We start from the raw sequence: 13,679 nt of genomic DNA, 5'->3' as shown, positions 1-13,679 counted from the left end.
CCTGGCATGCTGCAGTGCATGGGGTCGCAAAGAGTTGGACACAACTGACGACTGAACCGACTGGAGGGGAGGAGGGCCTTTGTTTAGGTGCTGGGTAATAGGGGCCTGGAAGCAGCCTAGGGACTTTCAAAGTAGAAACTGAGCTTAATTTGAGGGTGTCTGGGGCATGCATGTGTATGCATGCTCAGTTGCTTAGCTGTGTCTGACTCTTTGCCACCCCATGGACTGCTGCCTTCCAGGTTCCTCTGTCCATGGGATTCTTCAGGCAAGAATACTGGAGTGTCATTTCCTCCTCCAGAGTCTGGGGCAGGTTGGCCCCAAATGATGACTGAGAGCCCTGAGCCACCTTTACTTCATGTGTGTGTGTGTGTGTGTGATATTCAGACCTTCAGCACATTTTATCCTTTCTCGGGAATGTCTGCTCGTTCCACCATCTCCTGTTTGCTCCAAATGAAGTCATGCTAATCTAAGCCTTTATCACCAGAGTGTTCCTAAATAAAACATCCCCTGGAGCTGATATCTAATCCTTTTCCCTAGCAATTCATCCCTGTCTATCTTTCTTATACATGACTGAAAGAGCTGCTTTCCCTGAAGCAATTTCTTTTAGGAACTCACTTTCTTATTCCAAAAATCAGAAGAGCCTCCAATCATTTATCCTGTCAAAGGCAAGACTTAAAGGCCATCCCTAAAGGAGTAATGGAGGGGATTAGGGTAGGGCTAGTTCACAGGGTGATAAACCTTTTGAAATTCTGGGGTTTGAAATTTAAATTACTGTCCTATTTATGCAGTTGTGGATAGAAGTTAAAACTGAAGACACATTTTGAGGTCTAGAAGAGATTAGCCAGGGATCACTAGGTCCAGTTCTCGTCCTTTATGTCCTGTTTCACATGTGAAAGGACGCTGCACACATCCAAAGACCTGCCCTCCATCCACACACCACCCATTCCTGTCTCCTTGCTTTTTTGCTTAGGGCACTCCTTTTCCTTGGAGTTTGTTTTTTCAGAATTGCTAAAAAAAAAAAAAAAAAAAAAATCCATCTTTTCATGAGCCTTTTCTCTTTTCTAGTATCTCTTCTAACCTGTATTTTTCTCCTTTTTGAGAATCCTTACTGCACCTCCCAGCAGTACTTAACCTAATATTTAATTATTTTAAAATGTTCTCCAACTAAAAAGTGAATTCTATGCATAAAGGAGCAAGCCCCCAAACTTTTGGATCTGCCATAGCAGATGTGTGTGGAGCCCAAGATAGTAGGAAAAAAATAGTATGGCAAAACAGGAAGATTGACTCCTAGATTACGGTCCCAGCTTAGTTATTAATGGGACACATGGCCCATTGTGGTTATATAGCGGGAAGTAGGTGAGCAGCAACTGGATTATCTCTGGATTTGGAATTCTGGGATTCTAGTAGTGTGTGATTGCCTAAGTAAATGTGGTGAGAGGAGAAGGAGAAGAGACTCTTAGGTTAAATTTACGGTTGTGAGTCTGGAGAACCACAAAGAAGCACCCTGGCCGGAAAGTAGGAAAGAGGTGCCGGTTTAGTGAGGGGCAGCGGCAGTTTGTTGTAGGTTAGTCGCTCAGTCTGTCCAGCTCTCTTGCAACCTCGCAGACTGTAGCCCACCAGGCTCCTCTGTCCATTGGATTTCCCAGGCAAGAATACTGGAGTGGGTTGCCATCTTCTCCTCCAGGGGATCTTCCCGACCCAGGGACCCAACCAGCATCTCCTGGACAGCTTGGCAGGCAGATTCTTTACCACTGAGCCACCAGGGAAGCCCTAGGGGTAGTTTGCTGCTGCTGCTAAGTCGCTTCAGTCGTGTCCGGCTCTGTGTGACCCCTTAGACGGCAGCCCACCAGGCTCCCCCGTCCCTGGGATTCTCCAGGCAAGAACACTGGAGTGGGCTGCCATTTCCTTCTCCATAGGGGTGGTTTAGTGTTTGCCAATTTTACTGTCTGAGAGTTTCTAGTGCAAATATCCTAGGCAAGTGCTAAGTTGCAAGTTTTGGAGGAATGCCAAGTTGAGGAATCCTGAAGAGATTCAGAGTCATCACCAAACCGACAGGGTGAGCCTCCAGGACAGGGTAGATGTAGCAAGAGGAAAGTGAGTGAGGGCCCTAGCTTTTGAAATAAAAGGCATGATCAGAGAGCTAGGAGGACAGGCGTCTCCAAGTGTAAGGTAGCTGTGATATCCAGTGGAGAAGTGAGCAGTTTGAAAGCTGAGGAAAGTTAGCATTTGTTTGACCAAGAAGAATTGATGAACTTGATAGAGAAGTTCAAATTCAAGTGGTGAGCTGAAGATAACCTCCCTTCAAGGAGTCAGGGAGGAAAGTGTCTTCAGCCTCAGAGGAGATGTTTAGGGTTTGGGATTTGAAGAGAGAGCAGGAGGTGGGGCTGATTGAAGTATTCTGAAATCTAGAACCGGGACCTCTGTCGCTTAAACTGGAGGACCACCTACTTCCCCACATGAAGGGAGCCTCCCCAGGCAAGCTGCCATTACTTCTGGTAGAGGGTTAGCTGTGGAATGTACGTTTGGGTGAGGCTTTCTCCCTCTAAGGAAATTCAAATTAGCATTGATCTGTATTTTATATTTTCATAAAAGACCATGAATTAGAATGAATCACTACAAAAAATTATCTCCCACACCAAGAAATAAACTTGGTCAACCAGTGGTACTTTGATCCTGCTAATAAGTCTAAAGTTAAATTTTCTTTATGGTGGTAGAACAATGGTAATAGTGTCTATTATGTTTTCTCCAAGAAGATGTTTATCTATTTTTATAAATAATAATAGGACGGTTAGTGCTACAGCTTGATTTTATATTCAGATGATCTATCTTTTAAAGTACTTATCCTTTCCTTATTTCTCTCTAGTTTACTGTGACACTGATCAGTAAACTTCAATCTGCAGTTTTGGGACATAACTGATAGCAGTGGTTAATGTGGAGTGGCAAGGGAGGGGCACATGGGTGCCTCTGTATTTTTCTATCAAGTTGAGACCAGAAACCACTGCTTTTGTTTTTGTGCATTGAATTTGGATATGAGGGTATGAAAAATAGCTGATGTGTTACTATTAAAATGTTATCCAAATCTGATTTCCCCATGAATATCTATTACTAGTTTGGGAGAGCATTCCCATACTAGTGAACCAGTCCCATACTGGTGATTTTGGGTACAGGAAATTATACCTGAGACTATGGTAGATATTTACAATTACAGCTTTTCTTTTAAATACATAGCTCTATGAGAAAATATAAAAAGTTAGGAAGAGGACAAAGCTCATAATAAAACACTGTTCTAGAAATTATATTCACCTGATGAAAATCTTATGATGAAACTGGTTACTTGTTTGACCCTCAACTAAACACTCATCTCTGGTAAAATGTGAGAAAATGAAGGAAGGAGAGGGTGGGATATATGGACAGAGTAACACATTACCATGTGGAAGATAGACACTGGGAATTTACCAGAGCTCTGTAACAAACAGCCTAGAGGGGTGGGATGGGGAGGGAGCTGGGAGGGAGGTTCCAGAGGGAGGGGGCATAGGTGTACCTCTGGCTGATTCACGCTGATGTCTGGCAGAAACCAACACAATACTGTGAAGCAATTATCCTTCCGTTTTAAATAAATTTAATTTTTAAAAAATGTGAGTAAATGGAAACCACAGTTTATCCTCAAATGTTTTAATTTTATACTAGCATCCTGTTAAGGTTTTGCAAGTTTCCTTTAATTATCTCTAGCTTTCCTCCACCTCTTTAAAAAAATATATCAAGAAACTAAGCAAGAATATTTTTTTAATGTAAAATCGAATTAGTACACTAATCATTTTTTGCCAAATCATGTTAGTCATTTTCAAAAACCTGATTAGCTACACTGCCAAAAGATACCTCTGTTGTACTGTCAATAATAGTGCAGTGTCATTTATCAAGACATCTTAATATAATGACATATAAACCTAAGTATGTAATGGAAAGGTTTTCACAGACTATAGCACTGATCAGATGCATAGACTTAAAGTTTAAACGTTTAGTTATGTGTCCAGTAACCAAGTTTGATCTGTTTGTTTCTTATGTTTCTTTTAATAGAATTTAATTCCTTTTCGACCTTCAATTCAATTCCAAGGGCTCCAAGGGGTGAGTACTCTTATTTAGCAAAAAATCTAATCTTACACAGTATTATATTTAAGTCTTAAAATTTGTTTTCACCTGTGCCTCTTAATATATTAATGTCGATCATATTTTGTGAACTTTGTGACTAAATGAAAATTTATGATACTTTTAAGACTTGAGTTATCTTCTTGATTTATTTCAAAAGTAATTCAGATACAGATATTGAGAGTTGTCATTTCCAAGTCATAGCCACTTGATCTTTTAACTTTTTTTGAAGTGTAACATACATCATAGTGTTGAGATTATATTTTATTTACCACAATTAAACACTGAAAAGAATAATTAATTTTAGGCAAGTTATGACTATGTGATTGTTAATATGAACAAACTTTTGTTGTCTATGGACTTTATTTCTTTGACTGTACATACTAAGAAATAAAATGTATATATAGAAAATTGAGTTTTTCCAGTACACAGAATAAACAAAGTATTGTCTGTTCCATTGCTGCACTTGAGAGTGTAATAAGTGATAACCCCTAATAAAATGGACCTATGAATTTTGTATTTGTAATAGATGATAAACTTCACAGGAGTAGTGTCAGTATTATTTCATAATTACTATTATTACTATTTAATATTAATAAAATGGTAGACTCAATCATTCCTTCACTTAAATTAATATGCATTTCTCAATTTGTCTCTAATACTATCTATAGTATGGAGATTTGGACTATCTGTAAATGAATTTTAGAGCTGTAGTGAAAAGGCAACCTGAGGGGGGAAGATCCTATTCCTGCTTATTATAAATCTATATGCTTGAGAATTTTTATGTCACAAAATGCAAAAATTCAATGTGAATAAGTACAATCTTTTTAAACTTCATAACTTGAAAACACTTGAGGAGTCAAGAGATTAATTGTATCATTCAGCACCAACTAAGAGTACTTCTAAATCTTGTGAAATGCTAACTTGAAGGAGATGTTTGTGTGTGGATGTCAGAGGTTTGCTTCTACATGATAGCTTTATAATGAAGTCCTTTTTTTTCCTCCCCCAGTAACTGAGTGTTCATGAATGGGATCCTAATGGGAACAATTGTTCTTCTGAATTTTGTTTTATAGCTTTTTAGATGCTCTTTACTGCATGCTGATTCTATCTTGAGGTATTAGTTTTGGTTGTTCACTTAAGGCTTCTTGAATTTTCTTACAAATTTCAGTGGCATCAATAACATCTGAAGGGATGTTCTAGAGGCAGGGATTCCTGAGCTCAGCAGGGCTGCCCATTTCAGTGAAGGGTAACCTGGGAAGAGAGGACAGTACTGGGGGAGAAGAGGAGGGTTTGAAGAAGAGGTCTTTTCCCTCCCTAGCAGCTGACAGCTTGTTTGGTGTCTGCTTCTTCCCTCTTCCCATAGTTCTCCCACTTGGGAAGTGGAGGCCAGGGAAATGCAAGTGAAGGATATTTTCTTAGGAGGGACTAGGTTAGACTGAATAATAAGGAACCAATATGTGCAGGCTTCTAAGCTCTTGATTCAGAAATGTAGGTTTTAGCAGTCTCAGAAGGAATATGGCTTGTATGGCATACCTGTTACCCCCAGGCCCTAGGCACCATTACAAAGCAGGCAGTTTCTATTTGAAAGTTTGGCCCTCCTTTTCTGAAATCTGCTACCCACCTCCCCCAAACTTTCCTAGTTTTCCAGGCTTCCCCAGTTTATCTTTTCAAGCTCCATTCTCTCGTCCTACCCTATTGTCTGAGAGGAGTTCACTGATAAAAGTAATTTAGGTATAAATAACTGATGGGTTTAAATCTTAATGGGCATTTGAATTTTAACAGATAAGCTTTTAACCAAATGAATGGTTGTTGGAGTTGGAAGGCTGGGAGCGTGGGGGAGGGAGTGCTGCAGAAGGCAAGCTGGAGGACACTGGGTCCTACCTTGGCATTCTGGGCTCTGTCTTCTCCGTCCCCCACCCCCCACACCGCAGTCCCCTTTTTATTATTCTAACTGGGAACAAAATATATGGACTCAGCATTGTTTCCGAGCCTGCAGCTGCATTCCAGCCTCCCCTCCCCCTTCTCTTTGCAGAGCCCTCCCCGTCCCTCTGGGACTCGGTAGAAACAAAGGGTCATTGCAGGGGAGGGAGTGGGTTGGCACAGCCCACAGGGAGGACACAGAGCCACAGATGTGAGGGTCTTCTGTCCAGTGCTCCTCTGTTTAACACTGCTGGTGCTGATTGCTTTAAAGACTCTCTGAAGTATCCTTAGAGAGTTTTCCTATGTGGGAAATGCTTAGGACTCAAAATTAGAAGGTTTTAACTTAGATTGCCCACAAGAGGGTTTTTCTTAATGAAAAATTTTAGTTGTCTTCTAATACAGGGTTTCAGACGCTTTGAAAGTTTTCCTAGAAAGAATGGGGCAAATTTAACAAATGCACAGTCTTTACATCAAATGTGATTGAAAATGTAAGTTAACTATCATGACAGTGTCCTGTGTAAACATATTTGAAATAGAAATGAAATGTTGCCAATGCATCATTTTAAAAGTGAACATTTAGTGTCAAGATTATGTCCTCTTTCCCTGATACTAAGCACTGCATGGTTATGCCCTTTCTTGTTACTAATTATAGGATTTTCCGCCTTCTGTTAGAAAGTCAGAATTTGGGTCTTGGCAGGTTGCTTTTAAGCATATTTACTTTTGTGCCTGAACATGTTCTCTTGGAGTGAAGTTTTCTTCTAAAAAAAAAGAAAATGCAGACTGAACCATTAAACAAAGTATAGCAATGTGCTCTTAAAGAGGAAAATTCTGAGAATCATTGATTACCTGGATTTTTGTCATCATAGTTGGGCAGCATAAAAAATGTAAATTGTGTCTTTCGCACTTCATCTCACCCTTTACCCTCTGTGGAAGAGAGTACTCAGGAAATTGAATGGTCATTGAAGGCATTCTATGAATTCTGAAGAGACAAAATAACTGTTAGGAGTAGTTGACTGTTTTTAAAACTCATGAATATCAGGAGCTGAATAAATCAGCCTGAAATTACCTTGTTGATTTTTAAGAGTATGGCTCAACCAGTTATCCTCACGGTTCTAATCCATACATAGGATTCTCATAACTAAAGGTTTACTGTTGCCTAGTAAATGCATAGAATTATGCATTTTTGTAGAAAAGACAGAAAAGGTAGCTTTTCTAATTGATAGAAAAAGAAGCTGGTAAGATTCACTACAGTACTGAAGTGTTCAAGTTGCGACATTCAGAGGAGTGTATTGGTATAACGCACCCAGTTTCCAAAAGCTGCATCCTTATTGTTGAGCAAGCTTTATCCAAATCAGGTAGTTCTATCTCATATTTTAACTAGATACTGAAAACGTGGTAGATGAAAATTTTCCAAAACTGTGTGTTCCAGTAAAGTTTTAAAACTAATTACTGTGTATTTTTATGTTTGTTAAAAATTTCTTATTTAAAGACACTCAGCTGAAGGAGACAGCTGTACTGCCTAGGTCTTTACACTGCCAGGGAGAATTCTCCCTACATTGCGCAGCTCTCAAAGGAGAGGTGCTGGAAGCAAGTTAACTCAGTATTTTCAAGTAATGGCAGTTGTTACTGATGCAGTTATCTACTAACATAATTATTCAGTAAACTATAAACAGGTGCCTAGTCAGTGGGTGTACTAATAACTTTATTGTTCCATTCGTCTCTTACTCATTGCACACACATTCTTTTAGTCCTTAGTGGTGCCAAGTACTTTGCTTAAGTGCTTAGTGTGCAGAGATACAGGGATGGGTAAGACACAGGCCTTGCCCTCAGGGAACCCGTGACAAACACATATAGACTAATACTCAGGAAAGAATTAATAATGTAGGACTTAATCCAGAACCTCCTCTCAGACCTTCTGTAGAAACAAGGGACTCTCAGGAACAAGGCTTATGTATTTCTGATTGGTATGAATCAGCACCTTAAAGCAAAGGTTTCAGAAAAAACAAAATACTGTATCCTGAAAATAGGTTTGTAAAATTCCAGGAGGTCTGTTAAAATCTGTGTACACCCTCATACACAAAAAGGTATGTTTATAATTCAGATAGAATCTGAAATGGTAAGGTTTTCCACAGCAAATAATGGCCACGTCTGGTGGCCTGAGGCAGCCTTGCAGAGTGGGCTTGCCTGTGGCACAGGGACGCCTGTGCAGGCAATGATTGTCCCAGGGCAGTGAGAAAAATGTTAACTTTGTCACAGTAAATAGGATTCCAGACTTCAGTATTAACTCAGTATTTGTTATGAGAATGTTGTTCCAAACTTCTCTCTAATTTAATTGCTTGCTTCAGACTCAGCAGTCCCAGAGGCTTTAGAACGTAGAAGCTGCATGTGTAATTTAGAAATTAACCTTAAGATGACTGAAAATTTTAAAAATATTTTCTGTACGTACCACCATGTCATGTTTCCTATAAAATACTGAGTCACACACACTTTATCAAGAAGAAGCAACAAAAAGCCAGCCAAACAGGTTTTAAATGCATGCCTTCCAAAAAGACACAGTGACCTTTTGTGGATGAAATCAGAGTTGAACTGCTAATTTTAAAGGCTTGAATGGTGTTAGAATTTTTGCAGTAGAGCCATTAACTCTAAAGAATAGAGTTGGATTTTTTTTTTCTTCCAAACTTAGCAAAGCATTCAGAAATACTTTGTTAATTACTTGTTTTCCTTTTGGGGGGCTAGAGAGAAGATTGGTTTTGAAAAACTAAATTATACAGTATTTGAAATTAGTAGGCAGTTTCAACCCACCTGCAAATACTTCCCGCAGACTACCCTTCTCTAATCTACTTGATACCCGGGAAGCAAAGATAACTATCTGCTTGAAACAGCAGCAAAGATAAAAATAAATCCCCAGCACTGCCATTCCTTCTTCGATGATATGCCTGCAGTCTGCTTTCCCTTGCTGTTTTTGGTTTGGCTAGTCCACTGGTTTTGCCAACAGTTGTGTTTAGTCAGTCTGCTCAAAGGTTGCTGACTAACAGCTTACCCTTACACATTCAGCTCTGAATGTAATTAATACTACAAAGATTTAATTTGAACATTAAAATTAAATCCTTTTGTAATGGCAGTTCTGGTTTAATTTTTTTTTAACATTACAGTGGTTAACATGTAGATAACATTTTGATGTCTGTATTGAATTATACCCCATTAACCACCATTGGGCTTCCCGGGTGGCTCAGTGGTAAAGAATCCTAATGCAGGAGACACAAGAAATTTGGGTTCTATCCCTGGATCTGGAAGATCCATTGGAGTAGGAAATGGCAACCCACTCCAGTATTCTTGCCTGGAAAATTCCATGGACAGAGGAGCCTGGGGTTGCAGAGTCAGACATGACTGAGCACACACACTGCAACCATATGTCAATTTACTAAGGTGTTAATACAGTAATAAATTGCCCAATTCGAAAGAAATATTCACTTTGGTATATATCAAAGATCACAAAGGGGCTGAAAACTAAGTCATCCAGCTCTGTCCTTCATCAAATTGAAGTCACTTTGGAAAGCAGCTATTGGAACTATGATTGAAATCTGAACTTGCAACCAATACCATAAATGGCATTCTTAGCAGTTAGTTAAGCTTCCAGTCTTCATTCAGCAAGCTTTTGTGAATATTTGCTGTGTATCACGCACCATGGTAGACGGTGTGGACCTTGAAATGCCAGCTCTTGTTCCTGACACCACCTGTTTGCAAATAAAATCTGCCAATGATGGCTTTGCCTTTTTGTTTCGTTTCCCACCAAAAACTGAAACGTGAAATTCAGTTGTCCATGTTACAGACATAGTCACTTTAACAGCACTCACTTATTTAAGCTTGAAAAGTAATCATCTTTAACCATCCTATAACACCTACAGTTCTTATAGCTAATCCACCCCTAAATTTGAACCACAAGCAGTATTTAAATCTCTTTTGACCTCTTACTATGTGCAAGGCCTTATCCTTGCACATAGAACTTGCTCTATTAAAAAGAAAAGCCAAAATTTAAAGCAGGAAAAACAATTTAGCAGAATATGTGGAAGCAGTAGATCTTATTTCAAACAATATTTAACACAGCAACAAAATTACTATATATCACTTTGCAAGGCATTTCTTAACCTTTAATATCTTTGGAATTAAAAAATGCATCTCATTATCAACAGCATCTTAGTGGTGTGTCATAATTTGTCAGCATTTTATATTATGCAGTGGTACATAAAATCATGGAGAGTCGTACAGTTGGGCTGGTATCTTAGATTCAATTAACTGCAGCAATGCAGTAGAAGTATTTAGAGAGTTGCTGTATTCTGCAATAAGATTTAACTAACTAAAATCTTTTCAAAAGTTTTCTTTCCTGACCTCACCCTTGACAAGTTTGCTTATTAGCTCCGTATGTTAGATAATCTGGAGAATTTATAGGAAAGGTAAATATTTATAACCATTCTTGAATTGTGATTTAAACTGGAAGGAAAAAGAGTATGAAATTAAAATGTTCTCAAACTTATTTTTAGGCTAAGATTTTTAACTTATAAAAGTAATTTGCTTTGAAAACAAGTTTAGAAGAAAAGAATTTTACTGATTTAAAGACTTAAAAAGCCCATATAAATGCTTTGAGGCTAATGAATTTGCCCTTACCAGACTAGGAATTTTCAAAATCTCTCTTAACTACTCTTATAACTTGTAGTATATTTAGCATAAATGCATAGTCATCCATTATTTTGCTTATAGACTCCAGTTTTTTTTAGTAGTTTTATAACTAAAATTTATTGAACATTTATTAGGTGCTAAGACCCCTATTCTAAGCGCTTTTACACGTTATTTTCATTTAGTCCTCGCTAGGATGCCATGAAGCACATACTCGTATCCTGCAGGTGTGTTAACTCTGGCTCTAAATTTAAACCACTTGGTAAAGCTCACACCATTAGTGAGTTAAGGAACCTACACACAGTCTAAGCATCTGATTCCAGAGCCTGTTTTCATCACTAAACTGCCTTGCCTGCCTATAATAAATGTTCAGTGAGCATTTTATTCTCACATTCAGAGAAACATTTGTTGAGTATCTCCCCAACAAGGCAGAGAGTCAGGGAGGGCTCAGAGAGGTAGGGAGGTGTGGCAAATATTCCCACCATCTTAAGGAGCTTGAATTTCACCTTGGATATCAGTGCTTCTTATCTATAAAATCTCTCTAAGGGTCAATGATGAGGTCTGGAAATTTGGCTTTTAAAAATTTCCCCCCTAGATTTCCTTATAATAGGTAGGTTCACTGTGATTGAGAATAGGAAAAGAATATGCACATATGTAGGTAAGCATACATTCTCTTTTTTGGACAAGGTTCATAACTTTCATCATTTTCTGAAGGGGACCACCAATCTCCCCAATAGGAGAAAACTACTATAGTAGATGCTTTCAGCACATTTAGTAACAAGTCACAGTAAGGAAAAACATTTTGCTTTGTGATCCTTTACAGATATAGGTGCACACATTCAAACAGCTAAAAAAAGCTTCACAGCACGTTATTTATCCTTTACCAGTATATTCTGACATGTTCTATTCGATTTCAATTTAAAAGAATCCTGGTCACAGCTTACTAAAATTATGTCATAACTTTCCAATGGGTCACAGTCTATAGTTTAAAAAACACTACAAGAAATTATCATTTCCTTTTTTTTTTTAATTTTAGAAATTTTAGCCAGGGAGTCATGTGATCAGATATGCATTTTAGTTTGTTTATCCAGTAGCTACCTTAACTTATATCGCTTATATATGGCAAGGAAGGAAAGGGAGGCGTCAAGGATGATGTCATATTTATGATGAGCATTTGTTTGAATGGTGAGGCTATTATTCAAGATCTAAAATAGATGAAAGAACAGACTGAGGCAGGAGTCATGGAGTGTTTGGTTCAGGACGTGCTGTCCATGAGGTGTTCAGATAATAACTCTGTACCTCATTCTGTCAAGATGGATTTGTCCAGAAGACATTGGTATTGGGGGATTTGGAAGAAATGGGTTCTTTGAGAAATAGTTCCAAAAGACGTTTTTATAGGGCTTAATTATACTTGACAGTCCAGTAGTGAGAAGAAAAAAAGATGAATTAATAGGTGGAATTCTGTTATTAAGGTCTATTAAAAGTTACTTTTTTTTTCAATTGTTAGGCAAACTGATTTAGTTATGAATTATGAACACTTACGAGTGTTGATACTTTTAATTCTTAACAGTTATGAAATTTGAAGCTCCTTTGCCAAATTTTGTTCGCACTAGTTAGGAACAATGACAGGCTAATGGAGATAAACCGGGGCGTGCTGATGATCGAAGAGCACACACGTGAGAAGCAGTGGCTGAGGGCTCTGTGCAGCACGGCAGGGAACGTTCTCCAGGCAGGCAGGAGACTACGTATGGCCTGACACCACTTGTATAGAGTTTAATAACAGGCAAGTCACACTGTATTGTGAGGCACACATGTGATCAAATTATTAAAAGCAGTAAAGGAATGGTAATCACAAAAGTTAGAACAGTTGTTACCTCTGACAGAGAAAAACAGGCAGAAGGGATAGGAGGAGGAGTACATGGGTAGATACATTACTGCTAATGTTCCCTTATGTTGGGCAGTGAATCCATGGGTTTTATTGTGTCATCAAGCTTCATAACTATCAAGCTGTATTGATTCTGTAGGAACAAATGTTACATAAAGTTCTCATTATCATTAACTTTAAATATAGTAATGTAAATACATATCTTTGATTTTATAATCTGTCATCTGCATGGATTGAAAGAGAAAAACCAGAACATATTTCAGTAGATGCCAAGGTGGCATTTGATAAGAATTCAATATTAAATCTAGATTAAAACTTTACGTGGGAATAGAAGAATTCTTTTTTAACATGATGAAAACTATCAAGCTAATAACCAGCACATTACTGAACAACAACAATAAAATACACATGGCCACTCTCATCTCTAGAACTTAATATATTTTGAAGAATGCTCATTAATATTAATGGAAAGGAAAATTAACTATTTAATTAAAAGCTATGGATAATAGATAAGAGGGAACAAATTTTCATCTCCATATAAACCAATTGAAAAACTATAGAAACTTATACAGGATTTCCTTTAGTAACATGGTCAGTTCAGAAATAACTGTTTAAAAAGCCACTGGCTTAAACATAGTAGAGTCGAATGAAGAGAAGTTTCTTTTAAAATGGGAGAAATAGCGGAATATTTGTAAACTGATGGGCCTCACCCAATAGAAAGCAAAAGTTGATACACAAAAGAGGAACACTTGCTGGAGCAATGCCCTTAAGTAGTTGGAGAGAGAGTGTCTACTTGCTCAGAGGAGAGATTGGTTTTAGATAGGAGCAAAGAAAGCTCTTGTATGATCGCTAGTGGGAAGGTATGTATATGAGTGCAGATTTTTAAATTCTTCCTGTTTGTTAAACCATTTCTTTAGCCATGTCTCCCTCCAAACTAAAGTCAAAACACATAGGTCAAAGTCTTATAATGTTCACACTTAGCAAAGTTTTTGGCACATGGAAAATGCCCACTAAGTGATAAATACAATTTTTAAACATCACTAGCCTCTCTAAGCACTAA

General features: G+C 38.1%; 1 protein-coding gene across 2 annotated transcripts in view; it reads left to right on the top strand.

Moving 5' to 3' along the window:
- Positions 1-13,679, top strand: part of ELL2 (elongation factor for RNA polymerase II 2) — a 71,173-nt gene that overhangs the window by 14,644 nt on the left and 42,850 nt on the right. For both annotated transcript variants that reach the window (XM_020889537.2, XM_070465847.1), the window contains exon 2: positions 4,075-4,122. In XM_020889537.2, coding sequence (XP_020745196.1) covers positions 4,075-4,122 — 48 coding nt within the window. The remainder of the gene's footprint in view (positions 1-4,074; positions 4,123-13,679) is intronic.

Source organism: Odocoileus virginianus, chromosome 3 (assembly GCF_023699985.2).
Source record: "Odocoileus virginianus isolate 20LAN1187 ecotype Illinois chromosome 3, Ovbor_1.2, whole genome shotgun sequence".
In the NCBI taxonomy this organism is placed as follows: domain Eukaryota; kingdom Metazoa; phylum Chordata; class Mammalia; order Artiodactyla; family Cervidae; genus Odocoileus; species Odocoileus virginianus.
The sequence above is the reverse complement of the archived record's forward strand: the minus strand, read 5'-3'. Positions and strand labels throughout refer to the sequence as shown.